At 38.4% G+C, this 19149-nt stretch overlaps 1 protein-coding gene across 1 annotated transcript; it reads left to right on the top strand.

The window, feature by feature from the left end:
• The first annotated feature begins 7 nt into the window (after nt 1-7).
• ERH (ERH mRNA splicing and mitosis factor) lies at nt 8-17472 on the top strand. The gene is given in 5 exon segments (XM_004426284.3): nt 8-160; nt 162-221; nt 4190-4277; nt 10053-10173; nt 16983-17472. Coding segments are annotated over 5 exon segments (510 nt in total). The 5' UTR covers nt 8-22; the 3' UTR covers nt 17086-17472.
• The last annotated feature ends 1677 nt before the right edge of the window (nt 17473-19149 follow it).

The raw sequence follows: 19149 nt of genomic DNA on the forward strand, positions 1-19149 counted from the left end.
TGTCTCCTCGCCCTTATCCAAGATGGCTGAGACAGAGTCGGTATCTGCTCTAGCTGCCGGAAGTGTGTGAGCCTCTATGGTCCTAAAGGCTTCTTCGCGGTGCGCTTCTGACGACTTCCGGCGGCTCCTCTCGCGGGGATTGGCTGTTGGCGGCGTTGCGGCTGAGCTCGTGTGCGGCGGCGGTGTCGGCAGCGGCAGCAGCGAAAGAGTTTGGCGCGATGGTGAGAAAAGCCTCTGCGGCTCCCCGAGCCTGTAGCCTCCGGGGCGATTCCAGCCCCGTACATCTTCCAGCCACCCCATCCAGCGCGAGCGTGCTGCTCCCCGGCCCTCCAGCTTGCGGGTCGACCCTTTCCCTTCCCGCCGCGGCGACGCTGGGCCTGGCGCTAGGCCCCGGAGCCCGGGTCCGCCCTACCGCTGCGCGCCCGCATGCTGACCCGGGCGAGGTGTGCAGTGCGGAGGATGCGCTCTCTCCCGATGGCTGCTTGGGAGAGGCAGGCGTGGGGATGCTGCTCTTTCCCTCCAAGCGCTCCCGCCTGTACTGTAGGAACAATGGCCAGGGATGTCAGACAAACCTCCCAAAGCTGACAGATTCAATTTACTGCACCCAGCGTGTGGGCCAGGAGGGGTCGTCTTTGCTTTGTAGTGTGCTTCCTTTTGTTTTCCTGTGCCCTGCCTTTTTAATCATGTATACGTGTGACGTTTTTTCTCTTTTCTAAGATCCCTAGATGTCTGTTTTGGCGTTTATCCTGTTCTTCAATCCTGTTCCTACCCTTATTTATATGCTCTTAGGGCTGGAGGCTGGAAAGATAGGCCTAGCTGAGGTTCCAGTTTCCTTAGAATCCGACCGGGGTGGTAGTGGAATGGGTGGGTGGTTTTTTTTTTTTAAATCCTCAAAAAGAGATACTCCCAGGGATTATGGGGAATCATGCTTACTTCCACATTTCAACTTGCGTTTTCTGGTTGCTGCAGTTATTGTTAACAAGTTAGGTAGCTATCGTTAACAAGGAACTTTCTCACGCTGTACTTTTCTGAATTGAGATATTTCAGTCTTTGACCCAACATAGTCTCCAAGAGAACTGGGAATTAGAAGACTGGGTTTCCAGTTCCTGTTTTGTCATAACTAGCAGTGTGACCTTGGGCAAGTCATTTTATCTCTGAGTTTCCTTCTTTCTCTAACTTTCATGTCACTAGTTGGTATTGTGTTAACATGCTTCGATTAAAATCTGAGAAGGTGACAGCAGTTAATATCAACGACCCATTCTCATTGGACAGATATCAGTGATAATTCCTTATCAGTCCGAGTAGAATTAGAAATTAGAATTTGTATTTAAAGTGAACAGTTATTGGTTCAAAAGTCTTAAGTACTGGAGATACAAGCTTAAATTTCTTTCTTTTCTTTCCTTTTTTTTTTTTTTTTGGTAGTTCGGGGGAAGCATTTGAAGCTAACAGACAAATTGTATGTATTGTAATATTTCTGCAATGGTAGAATGACTATTCTTAGAGTTCATGTTTGTGAGATTTTAAAAAAGTTAAAACCAGATTAAGTATTCATTAGAGTGAATCACAGATGCTTGGTAATCAGAATAAGGATTTTATTAAGGTAATTCTGCATAACTTTTTTTGCTGATTTAGGTTTCACAATCTTATTTTCCTGTTGTGGCAAATATAAATATATATACACATTTGCCTATATGTACTTATATATATATATTTTGTGTGTGTGTGAGGAGATCAGCCCTGTGCTAACATCTCCCAGTCCTCCTCTTTTTTTGCTGAGGAAGACTGGCCGTGGGCTAACATCCGTGCCCATCTTCCTCCACTTTATATGGGACACCGCCACAGCATGGCTTGCCAAGCAGTGTGTCGGTGCGTGCCCAGGATCCGAACCGGCGAACCCTGGGCCGCTGCAGTGCAGCGCGCGCTCTTAACTGCTGGTGCCACCAGGCCGGCCCCTGTACTTATATTTTGAATATATATATATATAGAGAGAGAGAGAGTACTGGTCATTCCCCCAAGAAAGAGGACCATAAGGAAGGCAAGGACCAAATTTGTCCAGAAGAAGGAGAAAACTGATAAGACAAATATATTTGGATTTTTAATAAAATCAAAGAGTTTTAAAAATAGCTCCAATATGAAGAAAGTGACCAAAACTGGTTTGGGAGATATTATGATCTTAAACTGGTAACAGGAAAGCACTGCCATTAAAAGAGAATAACCATTTTGACTACGGTTTTGTAAATTTGGTCATTTTTTGTTCTTAGTAGTTTTTAATCCTGTCTTTGGACAGTAAGTATTGAAAATAGTGAACTTTGCCACAGGTTCATTTTAAGACTAGATATAAAAAGCAGCTATTTCCATATCTTTACTCTCTTAAGTAAATTAGTTCTTTAATTTGCATTAGAATAAGAACAAAATTAATATAGTAGCAACTGGTATGGCTAGTGTAAAGGGCAAGCCCTATTGCAGGAATGCTAGTGTGGTTTCTGTAAAATTATTTTCTTCTCAACATATGACCTGTTGAATCTACTTTTTTTGAGTTAGTGGCTTACAGAAACTTCTGTATAACAAATATATAATGCTGTCTCTGGCGTTTAATCAATATTTAACCAAGGTCTTGACTTTGTTTGGGTCATTATACGTGAGAATTACCCTTAATCTCTTGTCAGTAAGTTTTATTTTTATCTCACATCCTCTCAAACTTTTCATTAGAATGATTCGGTTCTTGATGGGGAGGGAGGAGGATGATAAATTCCTTTGCTTTTCAGGTTGTGTTCAAAGTACTGTTTTTTGGTGCTTACTTAGAAAGTCTAGGCATTAGCTATTTCAGTTCCAATTTGTTGATGGTTAAAAATTCTGATCATTTCAAAACAGTTTGGGGGTCTTGTCATTAAGAGAGGTTTTTTTTTGGACCAAAAATAATAATACAGCAAAAGAGTAGAAAAGAATGTGAATAGGTTGATTCAGGATTGGGTTTACAGTGAGGTTGCAATTTACTTGTATTTAATTAATCAACCTTACACGTTTGGCAAAAAAATTGGAAGGGGGCATAATTTCAGTAGACCAGTGGTCTGGAGACATTTTGCTTTGCCTGGGAGGGGATGGGGGTGGGGGAGGTGCGGGTACTACTGGTATTTAGTGTATCCTCTACAACAAGGAATCTTCCGGCCCAAAATGTAATAGTGCCCAGATCCAGAAGCTCTGAAATAGACCCACTAGCAAAAAACATGCCCCCCAGTGAGTATGAGGTGAAAGACTTCAGTCTATCTGCTGTTCTTCAGACATATTCACATTTCTTATAGTGTGATTATCTATTTTGTGTGATTCTTATGTTTAAAAATACATGGTTTTGGGCCGGCCCTGTGGCTTGGTGGTTAAGTGCGCGTGCTCCGATGCTGGTGGCCCGGGTTCGGATCCCGGGTGCGCACCGAGGCACCACTTCGCCGTCCATCCTGAGGCCGAGTCCCACATACAGCAACTAGAAGGATGTGCAGCTATGACAGACAACTATCTACTGGGGCTTTGGGGGGAAAAATAAATAAATAAAATCTTTAAAAAAAAAAAAAATACATGGTTTTGGTACCATGTAGCTCCTTAAGTTATCACCTATAAGCTAGGTGGATAGTTTAATGTATTTTCTAGGGTAATGTTAACTATATATATTAATGTTATATTGCCAGTTTATCTTATGCCTTGACATTCGAGTCTAATCCTTGGATAAGATGTGACTCCACCGTTGTGCTAAGGTTGGAAAAAGAACACAGATTGATTCGGAGCTTGCAAGCATTATAGTGTTTCCCTTTTATTCTCCTTTCATCAGCCCATCGCTGAGTTTTTATTAGGGACTTAGTAGGGCTAGAGATTGAAAGTGATCAATGGAGATTGAAAACCTAAGCAAATTTATGATCTAGTTGGGAAGAAAGATACAAAAGTAAAAACAGTACAAAGTAGTTGGTACTGAGTACTTCCAGGCAGTAAGTGTAATAGGAATTTGAGAAAGCAGCCGTTAAGGACTGGGAGGCTGAGAGAGACCTTCCAGAGGAGCTGTGAATCCAGCTTCTGCAGCCACCCTTGGGCAAAGGCATAAGTAGTGTAGGAAGAGCACCCTAATTAATAGTGTTTTAATATCATACTATGAATTTCTCAGATATGAGTTGGAAACTTATATTGAAATCACTTTTTTCTGCTGCAGTCTCACACCATTTTGCTGGTACAGCCTACCAAGAGGCCAGAAGGCAGAACTTACGCTGACTATGAGTCTGTGAATGAATGCATGGAAGGTGAGTTTAAATAGTAATCGAGGGATAGACATCTTTGAGTTATTGTTTTTCCTGACATTCACTATTAGAATATGTCTCATTTAGGGACTGAGTTTGTTTTTTCCTCTAGATTTCTTGAATTGTTAATTTGAGCGGAGAAAGTAGATATTTAGGACCGTATTTGTTGAATATTTGAAAAATTAATTATATAGACTGTCTTTTCTGCTGCAAATATTACTTTACTTTTTTTTAAATCAAGCTCATGTATATAATGAATGATTTTCCAAAGCTTCCCATTGTTATGTAGATATTCTGGTTTTCATTATTATGTTATGTAAATATTTTACAGGTACCCTTGTCTGTTCTGGTTAAACTCAAGCACCCCTGCATTGTTAAGGCAGGCTCCAGGGGCACCTTCAGAACCTAATAGTCTGCTTATTAAACAAATAAACGTTAAAAGGTATTGAGGTTTAGTTACAGTCCATCAGAATGTTGTTAGAAAATAAAAATTAGCTCAGAGAATAAAGGCAGATGGAACCCAATCAGTATAATTTATTGTGTATCTGATAAGCTCACACCACCGTGAAGGGGCCTCTTAGCCCTTAATGTTTCTTTGCTCAGTAAACCATTGATGTGAATGCATAGATTGGATTGTCATAAATGGATTCATTCTTATATTTAATCAATACATCAAGTAAACCAGTTGTGCACACCCTGCACTCTTTCTAGCAAGTTGTCCATTCTTCATTTCTTCCTATAAAGATTTTATAGTCACTGTTTTTGCTGCTGGGCATGTCCCTGAATTTGTTGATTATCCAAAGCTAACTGGGTTAAACTTAAAATCTGTCCATTTAAAACCAACAATGGGTAGACCTGTGAAAAAATGCTACTTGTAATAATTAGAGACAGCTTCTGAGTTGCTGGCACCATGCCTTCCTGGTTGCCATCAAATTCTGCCCTAATTTGTAAAGAAGAGCAAGGCTCTTGTTCTTTCTTCTTTTCAGGTCCCTTTTTCTGCTGGCATCCGTACTTGCCATTAAGATCGACTGTGCACATGACTGTGCACACGCTGCCTTAAGCAGGTCGTTACCTTACCTATATTATCATATTTGGTCTTTGATTCTGCAATGCTCTTTACTTACCTTGCTGGTTTTAGGGAAGCCTAACCTCTTTTAAATTTTTTTTAATTAATACAGTTTATTTCTAGAGCAGTTTTAGGTTTACAGAAAAATTGAACAGAAATTACAGAGTTCCCATATACTTCCTCTCCCCACCCCCACATAGTGTCACCTATTAATAAGACCTTGCGTTGGTGTGGTGTATTTGTTACAGTTGATGAACCAGTATTTGTACATTGATATACATTATTAACTAAAGTCTGTAGTTTACCTTAGGGTTCATTCTTTGTGTTAGACAGTTCTATGGGTTTTGCCAAATGCATAGTGTTATGTGTCCACCGTTACATTATCATACAGAATAGTTTCACTGCCCTAAAAATCCCATGTTCCACCTATTCATCCCACCCCCTGCCCCCTGGCAACCATTGGTCGTCTTACTGCCTCCACAGTTTTGCCTTTTCCAGAATGTCATAAGAGTTGCAATCATTACCATATGTAGTCTTTTCAAACTGGCTTCTTTCACTTAACAGTATGCATTAAGGTTCTTCCATGTCTTTTTGTGGTTTGATAGCTCTTTTTTTCTTTTTAAATTAGAAATGGTGATTTATTTTCCATTTGAAAAGTTAAAGTTAAAATTGAAGTACTGAATCAGTTCTCACATGGTGGTTGCCAAATGGTAATTTTCTTGTTTTTCTTTGTTATAGTAGTTAATATTCCCCTGGGAAGCAGAGCTTTCCCTCTTTCCCCCTCTTTTTTTAAATTAATAGATTTAATTTTTTAGAGTAGTTTTAGGTTTATAGGTAAATTAGTTAGAAAGTACAGTTCCATTATATTTCTTCTTTCCTCCCTGCCCCCTCCCAGTTTCCCCTATTTACATCCTGTGTTAATGTGATACGTTTGTTACAATTGTGGAACCAATATTGATACATTATTATTAACTAAAGTCTGTAGTTGACATTAGTTTTCACTCTTCGCTTTGAGCTTTGAACCTTCTGTGGGTTTTGACGTATGTGCAATGACATGTGTCTGCCATTTACTGCCCTAAAAACCCTTGTGCTCCACCTTTTCCTCCCTCCCTCTCACCAAGCTTCTGGCAACCACTGATCTTTTTAATGTCTCCATAGTTTTGCCTTTTCCAGAATGTCATATTTTTGGAATTATACAATATGTAGCTTTTTCAGATTGACTCTTTCACCTAGCAGTATCCTCTTAAGATTCCTCCATGTCTTTTCATTGCCTGCTAGCTCATTTCTTTTTATTGCTGAATAATATTTCATTGTATAGATGTACCACGGTTGTTTTATCCATTCACCTGTTGAAGGATATCTTGGTTACTTCCAAGTTTTGGCAATTATGAATAAAGCTGCTATAAACATTCGTGTGCAGGTTTTTGTGTGGACCTAAGGTTTCAACTCCCTTGGGTAAATACTGAGGAGTGTGATTGTTGGATCATGTGGTACGACTATGTTTAGCTTTGTAAGAAACTGACAAACTGTCTTCAGACGTGACTGTGTCATGTTGCATTCCCACCAGCAACGAGTGCGAGTTCCTCTTGCTCCACATCCGTGGCAGCATATGGTGGTATCAATGTTTGGGGTTTTTGCCATTCTGATAGGTGTATAGTGATATCTCATTGTTTTAATTTGCAGTTTCCTAATGACATGATGTTGAGCATCTTTTTATAACACTTATTTGCCATCTGTATATCTTCTTTGGTGAGGTGTCTGTTCACATCTTTTGCCCACTTTTTAATTGAGGTGTTTTCTTATTGTTGAGTTTTAGGAGTCCTTTGTATATTTTGGCTAACAGTCCTTTATCAGATATATGTTTTGCAAAGATATTCTCCCAGTCTGTGGCTTGTCTTGTCACTTTCTTGATAGTGTCCTTTGAGGCACAAAAGGTTTAAATTTTGATGAAGTCCAGTTTATATATTTTTTCTTCTGCTGCTTATCGTTTTGGTATAATATTTAAGAAGCCTTTGCCTTATCCAGTCATGAAGATTTGTGCCTATATTTTCTTCCAAGGGTTTTATAGTTTTGGCTCTTATGTTTAGGTCTCTGGGCCGTTTTGAGTGAATATTTATATATGGTGTCAGGTATGGGTCCAACTTCATTTTTTTTCACGTGAATGTACAGTTGTCCTAGTACTGTTTGTTGAAAAGACTTTTCTTTCTCCATTGAATTGTCTTGGTATCCTTGTTGGAAAATGGTTAACCATAAATGTGAGGGTTTACTTGTGTACTCGTTTGTATTTTATTGATCCTTATTCCTATCTTTATGTGTAAGCAGTACCACACTGTCTTGATTACTGTAGTTCTATAGTAAGTTTTAGAATTGGAAGTGTGAGTCTTTCAACTTTGTTCTTTTTCAAGATTGTTTTGGCGATCCTGGGTTCCTTGTATTTCCATATCAAATTTAGGATCAGCTTGTCAATTTCTGCAAAAGTAGCTTGGATTTTGATAGGGATTACATTGAATCTGTAGATCATTTTGGAAAGTATTACCATCTTAATATTAAGTCTCCCAATCCGTGAATAAGAGATATCGTTCTGGCTTAGTGGTTAAGTTCAGTGCGCTCTGCTTTGGTGGCCTGGGTTTGGTTCCCAGGCGCAGACTTACACCAGTCGGCAGCGGCCATGCTGTGGTGACAACCTACGTACAAAATAGAGGAAGACTGGCACAGATGTTAGCTCAGGGCGAATGTTCCTCAGCAAAAAAAAAAAAGAGAGAGGTATTGTTCCATTTATTTAATTCTTTACTTTCGGTGGCATTTTGTAGTTTTCAATGTACATCTTATGCTTCTTTCATTAAATTTATTCCTAAGAATTTTCTTTTCTTTTTCTTTCTTTTTTTTTTTTTTGTGAGGAAGATCAGCCCTGAGCTAACATCCATGCTAATCCTCCTCTTTTTGCTGAGGAAGACCAGCTCTGAGCTAACATCTATTGCCAATCCTCCTCCTTTTTTTCCCCCAATGCCTCAGTAGATAGTTGTATGTCATAGTTGCACATCCTTCTAGTTGCTGTATGTGGGATGCGGCCTCAGCATGGCCGGAGAAGCGGTGCGTCGGTGCGCGCCCAGGATCCGAACCCCGGGCCGCTAGTAGCGGAGCGCGTGCACTTAACCGCTAAGCCAGGGGCCGGCCCCTGAATTTTGTTCTTTTTTTGATGTTTTTGTCCATGGAGCTGTTTTCTTAATTTCATTTTCAGATTGTTTATTGTTGGGGTATAGAAATACAATTGATTTTTGTATATTGATCTTACATCCTGCAATTTTGTTGCACACATTTGTTAGTTCTAATAGGTTTTTTTTGTGTGGTTTCCTTCGGATGTTCTGTATACAAGACCATGACATCTGTGAATAGAGATAGTTGCACTTCTTCCTTTCCAATCTGAATACCTATTATTTCTTTTTCTTGCCAAATCACCCTGGCTAGAACCTCCAGTACAATGTTGAATACAAGTGGCCAGGGCAGATATTCTAGTGTTCTTCCTAATCTGTGTAGGAAGGCATCAAGTCTTTCACCGTTAAGTATGATGGTAGCTGCAGGTCAGTGCCTTTTTAAGATAAACAATGAAGTTATTTTCCTAGTTTTTATTTCCTTTTCATTTCGACCTTTTTATTCAGTAACCAATGAATGATATTCTTTGATCACGGTGTGGTGTTCTAGTATCAATCAAAAACCCTAACTAAGATAGCTTTTGATAACTCTGTGGTTGAATATTACTATTTATTAGGAAATTTTTTTATTACTTATTTTGAGTACTTATATGCTTCTTACATGTGCTGATGCTCTATATGCATTATTTCACATAATCTTCACAACAGCTCTGTGAAGACATACTGTTGTTATCTCTGTTTGATGTGTAGGGTTCCGGGGGATGGAGTCATTCATAAAGGACAGAGCTGGAATTCAAGTCTGAATTCAGAGTCCAGGATCTTAAGTGCTCTGTTATGATAATCTCTTCCTCGTTGCCATTTTTATTTTTGTTTTTTCTTTGCATTCTATCAAAATTTGAAAGCAGGATAGAAAAGCATCCATTTGGTGTCGGCCCGGTGGCGCAAGCGGTTAAGTGCTCACTCTCCGCTGCAGCGGCCCGGGGTTCGCCGGTTCGGATCCTGGGTGCGCACCGACACACTGCTTGTCAAGCCATGCTGTGGCGGCATCCCATATAAAGTGGAGGAAGATGGGCACAGATGTTAGCCCAGGGCCAGTCCTCCTCAGCAAAAAGAGGAGGATTGGCAGGTGTTAGCTCAGGGCCGATCTTCCTCACAAAAAAAAAGAAAAGAAAAGCATCCATTTGTCATCCGTCTCCCCAAGTGCAGTGTTTTTCTTTATTTACTCTGAGGCTTTAGGAATACTTATTTATTGAAAAACTGGTAAGACCCACAATGTCAGCACTTGTTTGAACCATCGTATGACAAGTCTTTAAAGTCCTTTTAGATCCAATGGCTTCAAATAATCATTTTATTATTAGAGCACAAAATATTTACCAACATTCTGGTGAATTTATAAAATTTTTCAAAATTCGCTAGAGGTCACAATTAAAACAAAAGTGATAAATTTACTGGACTTTCCCCAGCCCAACTTTATAAAAATAAATATTATTTTATCAACATATAGTACTACTCATATCTAAAGTTTATGCAATTATAAGATCTTGGTTTTCTCCCCTCTCTTAGGCGTCTGTAAAATGTATGAAGAACATCTGAAGAGAATGAATCCCAACAGCCCCTCTATCACATATGATATCAGTCAGTTGTTTGATTTTATTGATGATCTGGCAGACCTCAGCTGCCTTGTGTAAGTATTAGCCACTATATCTCTTAAGTTGTATTTTTCTATTGTTTATCCATCTGTTTGAGGCAATTTATGGTATTGGGAGCTCACTGTTTGCCTGACACTGATCTTTGCATTTTGACTATTATATAATAATTAATATTTCGTCTACATATGGCTTATAAATTAAGTTGGCAACATAAAGCTAAAGGCACCAGAAAATCTTAAGAACTTTGCTAATTGATGCAGATAGGGTGCTTACTAGGAGGATGCAGAGAGGGTGCATAACTAAGAATTCAAAGTCCTGGTTCTTTGTCCTTAAATCAAATAATTTCTTTCTTAGTTTTTTTTCCATTGTAGTCTTTGTCCTAAAGCAATTGGCTTTGGATTAAAACTAAGATTATTTTGTTTTCATGACATTATTTTTAAGATGTAAATATATGTAGGACTGAAATGGAATTTAATTTTAATCCCAACCAGTGTTAACTATGTATGTTTTGGTATGTTAGAGTGAGATTTTTTAGACCCCTGTGTTTTCTATTCTCAGAGATTTGTCAAATTAAAATTTTTTTCTAACATATTATGTTTGTTATAATAATTTGTATCGATAATCTACTTATCGTCACTATTACCAAGGAGCAAATTAGTCTGTAATACTTAATCTTCTCAACATTTTTGGACAAGAGACTAAGTAAAAGTGTAGCTAATTTTACAGAGGAAAATGGAAGCACCTTGTGAGATGATCTTCAGTCATCAGATGCTTGAATCTTTGTTACATGCCAGACACTGTGCTAGAAGAATGTGAGCTTTTCAGTGATGAAAAGCATATAGGTCCTACTCATAGGCGCTTCCTGGATCACCACTGGAGCCAGGCCTGGACTTGCTGTCTTGCAAAGGTTCCTGGTGAAAACAAGCATTTCCTTGGAATTTTTTAAGTTTTGTTTTCTGCACCTCTTCGTTGTGTTTCAGTTATAGCCGTTTCAGTTTGCTCACTCAAAACATTGAAGTGATCCAGTTCTGGTCTTTAATAAAATGTATTAATAAGAAAGTTTTTATTATAATTATTTTACTGTAAAAAGCTCAAAACTATAAGAGGCCAACAGAGCTGCAGATATTATGCTGTGTTGATTTGTAATGTCTATAGTTGATCTGCTTGTAGTCTGACCACATGCAGAAAGAGACACACGTATATATTCATTTAGCAAGTATTTATTGAGTGCCAACTATATACCATGTGTGTTGTAGGCACTGGGAATTGAGCAGTGAGTAAAACAGGTTAAAAGTAAGCCTGTGAAGGGGGCCAGCCTGGTGGCGTGCAGTTAAGTTTGCGCATTCAGCTTCAGCGGCCCAGGGTTCACTGGTTTGGAACCTGGGCGCAGACCTATTCACTGCTTATCAAGCCATGCTGAGGCAGCGTCCCACATAGAAGAACTGGAAGGACCTACAACTAGGATATACAACTGTGTACTGGGGCCTTGGGGGGAAAAAGAAAAAGAGAAAGATTGGCAATAGATGTCAGCTCAGGGCCAATCTTCCTCAAAAAAAATAAAATAAAATAAAAGTATCACAAAAAAAAGTAAGCCTGTGAAGCTGCAGAGGAGTGGGTGCATGATGGGGAGAGTAGAAAGAGACGAAATTGGAGGGACAGGGAGCGGTGATACCCTAGAAGCCAATTCAAAAGTATTTCATATTATTGATAGGTCAGATAAATAAAGACTGAGAATTGACCCCTGGTTTAGCACTGTGGAAGTCTTTGGTGACTTCCAAAGCAGTTTTGGTAGAGTGACAGGCGTAAAATCTTTCTAGATTTCAGTGAGTTTAAGGTAATGAGAAAAGAGGAATTGTAGACTTTTTTGAATAATAATTTAGCTCAAAAGGAGAGCAGAGAAATGGGGTTATAGCTGGAGGAAGAAAGCTTTTTTTTTTAAATTTTGTTTTTTAAGGTGAAAGAAATAATGGTAAGTTTGCAGGCTCATGTGATGATCTAGTAGAGAGGGAGAAATTGATGGCTTTAGATAGGATCTTGGACATTTCATTAATAGTAAAGGAAGGAGGGCAGGCAGATGTGGTGGAAGCTTGGGGAAATTACTTTCTGATTGTTTTAGTTATCTCAGGAAAATAGGAAGAAGGACATCATTTGAAATTAAGGGTGAGGGAGGAGGTATTGGAAGTTTGTGAAAAGAGGCAAATAATCAAGGAGGGTGAAGGGATTAGGGAAATGTGTAATTTATGAGGTACCTGATAATGAATTTATAAGGAAGTTAGCCATCGTGATGATGGTGTTTTCCTAGTCACCCTTATACCTGGTTGGTTATAGGTGAGTCTACAGGTACAGAATTAGGAAAGATTTTGCTAAAAGTTGAGAGGGTATGCAAGGGTGTGTTACGCAGGGAACAGAACGACCATGAAATGTAAGTGGGGGGCGGGTGGAGACAGAGATAAGATCGATTAATAGGTCCTAGTGAGGTCAGAGGATTGTTGAAGTTGGGGTATTAGGAAGTAGTGATCAGAGAATGAGATGCTTGAAACTGGGAGATTGAAGTTGCTGGTAATGACAGTGTATAGGGATCTTGTCAAGGAAGGGCAAGAGACGAGATCATTGGAGGAGAGGAGTTCAAGGAACTAAGGCCCAGCCGTTGGCAGAATCATCTACTGAATATGGAGTCACCAATAATATGTATATTTACCTTGTAGAATTTAATCTGAGAACAGGGAGCTCTGTTTTTTTTTCACTGCTGTATCCCCACTGCCTAGAATAGCATTTGGCACATAGTTGATGTTGAGTAAATATTGGTTGTACAAATGCACGTCACTCATATAATATGACTTGAGGCATAACTTTTTAAAATTATTGGTAATCTTCCTTTTCCTTTGTTTATATTACAGAGCTATATTCTGAATTGAGAGGATGATCTAAACAAAAGTGAAAGAATGTAATTAGACTTCTTTCATGCTAAATTTTGCAGTGTCTTATAGTCTCAGAAATCTTAAAGTTATTTATCTGATAAAACTGTGTTTTTTTTTTTTTAAATATATTTTTGTCCTAAGGGTATTTGTTTTAGGAAATTTTCATACTTAAACATTAGCTATTTCAGTTGGAACTTAAGATTTTAACAGAGTTCCTATGCATACCCTCACTTCATTCTTTAAATGAAGTATTTTATTTTAAAAATGAATGACTGTCTTTGTGATTTCATAAAAATCACTTACTAAGACGTCAGGTATCTAATCCTGATGCTTTGGGATGTGGTGCTCGTTCTCAACAGGTGGGGCGTTAGTTACTTAAAGCCGAGGTTCGGATTTTACTCATCTTGGGAGGTTGTGGTTAGGAGCTAACTGGAGTTGCAGAATTAGACACAGCTGAGTTTGAATCCTGGCTCTCTCGTTTGCTAGCTCCCTCAGGCAAATTAGCTTAATATTGCCAGACCTCAGTTTGCTCATTTGTCAAATTTAGATAAATCTACCATGCTGGAACATTTGTGAGGACCCAGTGCTTGATGAGCACAGGACAGCAGGAACTCGGTGTTTACCTAGAGTAACAACGTCAGGGCAGGGCTTTATTTTTAATTACAGTGAGCAGGTTGGTTCTTTAAAATTTGCCACAAGTAGAATGAGATGAGTTTCAAATTCCACAAGTGAGTTCAGTTGTACTGTTAACTAATAAAAGAGATGTTTTGTTTGCTTTTTGACAGTGTGAAAATTACACAAGGTAAAAGAGTGGTTTTTTAGGGACATACTACAAGTATGTCATTAACGACAGAATGTAACATCTCTAACTTTGTGCTGTTAAATGTAAACCAGAAACTACATCTAGTGTGCTAAAATGATTTCTAATATTTGCATTATGAAATCAAAATAGAAGACTTATTCCCTAGATAATTCTTTCCAGCTACAGTAGTTGAGGTAGAATAGAAAGATTGATGGTATAGTTTTGTGTGTGTGTGTGTGTGTGTGTGTATGTGAGGCAGATCAGTCCTGAGCTAACATCCATGGCATTCCTCCTCTTTTTGCCGAGGAAGACTGGCCCTGGGCTAACATCTGTGGCCATCTTCCTCTACTTTATACAGGACACCGCCACAGCACAGCCTGACAAGCAGTGCATCAGTGCGCGCCTGGGATCAAACCCGGGCCACCAGCGGCTGAGGGCGAGCACTTAACTGCTATGCCACAGGGCCGGCCCCTAATCTATAGTTTTTAATTGTCTGGAAAACTATAAACTGTGGCTATTTATGTTTCTATCTCTAATGTTGAAACTTTTTTGGTCTCTGCAAACTTTCAAGATCAAATTTAGGATTTAGAACCATTTTGCCCTGTGACTTTGTTATGTCCCTTTTGTTATTTGAATATTCAGGAGAAATAAGGTATTGTTTCCAAAGAGGTCACCTATTGCCGTGGCATTTCTTATGACAACACATCCTGCCCCTCTCTTTAATCAAGGATTGTGACTTGGCCTTTACTCCTCAGACCTGGAATTGAGTCCATTTTTTATTTGTAAATTGTTGTGTACTCATTGCTTCTATTAAATTTGCATGGCAATGACAGGACATTGAAAAAAAAATTTTTAAACCAGTATAGGAGGAAATGGAATAAGTAAAATTATATTTTGTGACATATATAATTTTTGTGTCAGTTAAACCCAGGACAAACTGACCATGCTTTAATAGTAAAATTTAGGCATAGAGGAGTTGTATTTCATATATTTGAAGTTAGAGTACAAATTTCTTCACAGTTCTCTAATATGTAAGGTTTTTTTTAAATAAGCCTCTTATAAGATTAAGATAACAGTCTTTTGAATATGCAGGCTTTCTTTGTTTGCTTAGAGACAAAAGGGACATTTTCATTCTTGGTGATTGTAATGAGAAGGTACTGCTAATCAGGAAGACAACTCGGGATCATGAAGACACTGGCTGATTTCACTGCTCAGACCCACAGCTTCTGTCCTTGTAGAAACCTGCATTCTGGTTTATATCAACCTGTTCTTGTACCAGCCTGCACTGGCCATAACACTAGGCTAAAAGACTCATTTGTGCCAACAGCTAGGGATTTTGTTAATGTACTGAACATTTAATTGTCTCATTTTCAAGTGCCAGTTAACAGCCATCAACACACAGCTTTCCATAAAGAAGGCATTGTTATTATTTCTTGAGTTGGTAAATAGCACACGGGTTGATGGATTCCTAAATGTTCACAAACCCAAGTGATCTTATTGGGGGAATGGTCTAAATAAGGCTGTCCCACCTAGATATTATAGCTCTGAAAAATTCTGTTCCTTTTTTAGTTCTTTTCCAGTGTTAATATGAATATTGTTTTCTATTCTGCTATACCCTGAAGTAGACTAAATTAGCACTTATTTAATTAGGAAGCATGAACAAAGAATAGTCAAAGTTGTTTTACTTTGTGGAGTGTTTCTCATTGTAACAAAAGGCCATTAGTAAAAAGCCAAATTCTTTTTATTTGGTGAAGCATTTTGTAAAAGTAGAAGGTTTGTGCATTTTTAATGAACCAGATTCTGACCTTACCATTCAGGGGAAGACTATGACAAGGGTCTAAAGCGTTCCTACTTTGGAGTTTGTTTCTCTTGCCAGAAATTGGAGCATAGGTTTCTGGCTCAGTGTTTCACAGTGAGGACTCTGGTCCTCCACCACTTGCCCTGAGTCAGTTAGCTAATAAGTTGCTGCACTTCTTGGAGCCTTGGTTTCCTTCTTTATAAAAAAGAAATTATAATCATAACCTACTGACAGGGTTGTAAGAAGGATTGAGTTGATTGAGATAAGCACTTAAAGCAATACCTAGCAATTGGTAACTTCCTAATAGGTGTTTATTATTATCGTTTGTATTTATATATAATTTTTTGCTGAAAAGTTAAAAAATGCAACTTCTGGTTAAAATGAAACAGTAATTGATAAATTACATGTCTTGTTTTTCTAGGACATCCCTAAGGTATTTTTTTTTTAGGCAAACTGCATCTTTGCCTCTTTCGGATGCTGAGCAGTGTTTCCAACAGATGGTATACATGGCTTTGAAACACTGATGTGCTTTGTATTTGGGCAGTCTCTGGTTACTTATTGTACAGTGTAGTATACTTATACTATAATTTTAGTTTTTACTCCAAAAATGAATTTATTGCTTAACCAGTTAGATTTCAGTTGTAGGTCAGCTGGAATGTCTCTAGTTTTGATTCCTCTAAAGATACCTTGTGTGATTGGCTATTAAATGACACCTTAGACTCCAAAAACCCTCAAATTTCATTGCTAATGCTGGGCCTTGCACTCCTGACCCTTCTCTTCTAAGAGCCGTTTTGGAGCTCATTATGTCTTCTAATAATTCTCCATCAGCCTCGAGCATTATTTTAAAAAGCAATTCCTAAAATAAGGTTAAAAGATGTCCTTCTGTTAATACTTTTCAGGGAAGAAATCTTTGTGGCAGTAACATGTTTTTAAGGATTTTTAAGTTAATTAGAAACAAATTTAGCAAATTTGAAGTTTGTATTAGTGTTTGGTTTTGCTTTTTAATCACTAAAGGAACCATAAAAATAGTAACTATGTAGGAGAAAGAACACACGGTTTCTGGTCATACTCTGTCAAGAAGTAGTTGTGTAACACATTGAGCATTTAACTTCCTAACTCTAGGCCTTGATTTCTTTTTCTGCTGTAAGATTTTACTAGGTGATCTGAACTTCAACAGTTATGTAATTATCTCATTTACGTTTTCATTAAGTTCATGTATGAACATGCGCATATCCTTGCCGTCATTGGGCAGTTATAATTTGGGGTTTTAAAAACATGACAGTAATTGACCATTATAACTTTGCTTATTACCTTTCTGTTCCTCAGTTACCGAGCTGATACCCAGACATACCAGCCTTATAACAAAGACTGGATTAAAGAGAAGATCTACGTGCTCCTTCGTCGGCAGGCCCAGCAGGCCGGGAAATAGTTGAGTTGGAAGCATTAGGGGGATGGGGGTGGGCTTGGAACACAGAGGTGTACAGCTGCGCTAGTGAAAGTTTTGTATTATAGTAATCCTGTTTCCATTTTGGTACACTCTAGCCAGGATTGAATGTATTAGATGAAATTTGAGGATCTTGTTCAATCTGAAACCCCCATTCCCCCCTTTTTTTTACTTAAACATTTTTATGATGATTTAAATGGAAGTTGTCAGTTAATGTTGGTTCCAGTCCTTCAAACTGTTCATACCTGCTTTATATCATTCACTGTACTAACCCTTCTTCAAGTTGGGGTGGGGGGTGGTGACACAGTTTAGTTATGTCCTCAAGATAAAGTCTTAGTGAAAAACAAATAAATGTTCTTTAGTTATATTTTCCCCCTGAGTGATTTTTTTTTTTTTTTTGGTCTCTGAACAGTGAATTTTCTTACAAAGCATTATCGTTTTCAAAACCAGTAGGCTGCTACACAAAGAATTTGAAGAAAGCTTATATATGTGCTGAATACATTTTGCTGTGGTTTATGGGAAGCTAACAAGCTTTTACCTCATTTTTCTGGTGAGTGACTCTCAATTGTAGCTCTAAGGTTTATACCTACTGTTGATGCGAACATTATGAAGGACTCTGGTGATGTAGCTTGTCTGCAGTGGCAGCCGGGTTAGTTCCTTAGCTTTGGTCATGTACACTTTCTGGGAGGTCCTCGTGCCCTTCTCACAGCCTTCAGCAGTTGAATGCCGATTACCACTCCTGTATGGGAGCCATAAGGGTGAGGGAAAGACCACAGGAAAGTACAAGACAATCTTACTTTTAATATAAAGAGTGGTCACATTGTGACTTGGCCATAACACTGTGTTGCACCTGCAGTCATCGAGTCTGTGGACATTCCCTGATTCTGCCATTATCACACATCACCAATAGCCAGTAGTATCTTTACACACTATAAGATTGTCAGTTTTTTTGGAGGTGCATGACTGGCCTTATATTCCCCTGTCCTGGCCCCCACTTCCACATTAGGGCCTTAACTATTTTTCTTGTTTTATACAGAACCAAATTCTGAATTTGTATTCATATGTGGTCACTTTTTCTGTAGAGTAATTATTAAGGAAATGTCATCACTGTATCAAAGGATTATTAAAATTAGGGTGCCTTTCAAAATTATATATGGCTATAGTTAATATTTCGCTGAATCAGCCAAATTTTAAACCTAAAATGTTCTCACGGAAAAAGAAATAGATCCAAAAGTTAGTCAGATTGTCCTAACTTTTCCCTTGGCCTGTCATGCTAATGCAGTTTTATTTCTCTAATAGAAATGATCTTGGCTTCATTTTTTGAAAAATACTCTAGAACACATCTGGAGGGAATGGGATCCCTTGATTCTCAGATAGTTTCTAATATTGGGCTTACAGAGAAAAATAAGATTTTCTAAGGAATGTGAGAAAACGTCTGGGTCCTAGTGGTGATGAGAGCAAAAAGAAAGGGAGTAGTATTTTAAATCATACTTTATAAGATTTAAGGAAGCATGGGACTGGAATAAATATGGATAAATAATACATTTAACTGTGTCCACTGTTACACAGAACAGGAACGGACGTAGCCTTTCGTTGTTAAGGTGAAGTCTGTGATGAAACTCTTTCAGTGGTTTGGCCGAGTTACAGCCACTGTCCCTGTGTTGTTAGAGAGTTGGAGTATTGATTGTGTGGCCTTTCCCCAACCACAGTACAGCAGGTTTGATTTCTGCTTATAAAGTGATATTTTATGCTGCTACCTAAAGGTGAAACCTACCAGACAAACTACAAAATGCCTGCTTCTCTAATCCACCTTATTCTCTATACCTGAGAATTTCGAAAATATTTTTTAGTAATGCTGCTTCTGTCTTTTAGCATTTGATGTAAGAGGTGCCAGGAGTATAAAAGGGAGATTTTAACTATCTCACTTCACTTACAGTTCTCGGACTTAAAATATTTCCACCAGCTCACTAAATGCCTTGGGCATTGTTTGGACAAGTTATGTCTCTTCACTTGTTTGGGGTGGGAATGATGGTGAACTGTTTTACTTTC

The sequence above is a fragment of the Ceratotherium simum genome, chromosome 24 (assembly GCF_057802395.1).
Source record: "Ceratotherium simum simum isolate JZ-2026a chromosome 24, ASM5780239v1, whole genome shotgun sequence".
Classification (NCBI taxonomy): domain Eukaryota; kingdom Metazoa; phylum Chordata; class Mammalia; order Perissodactyla; family Rhinocerotidae; genus Ceratotherium; species Ceratotherium simum.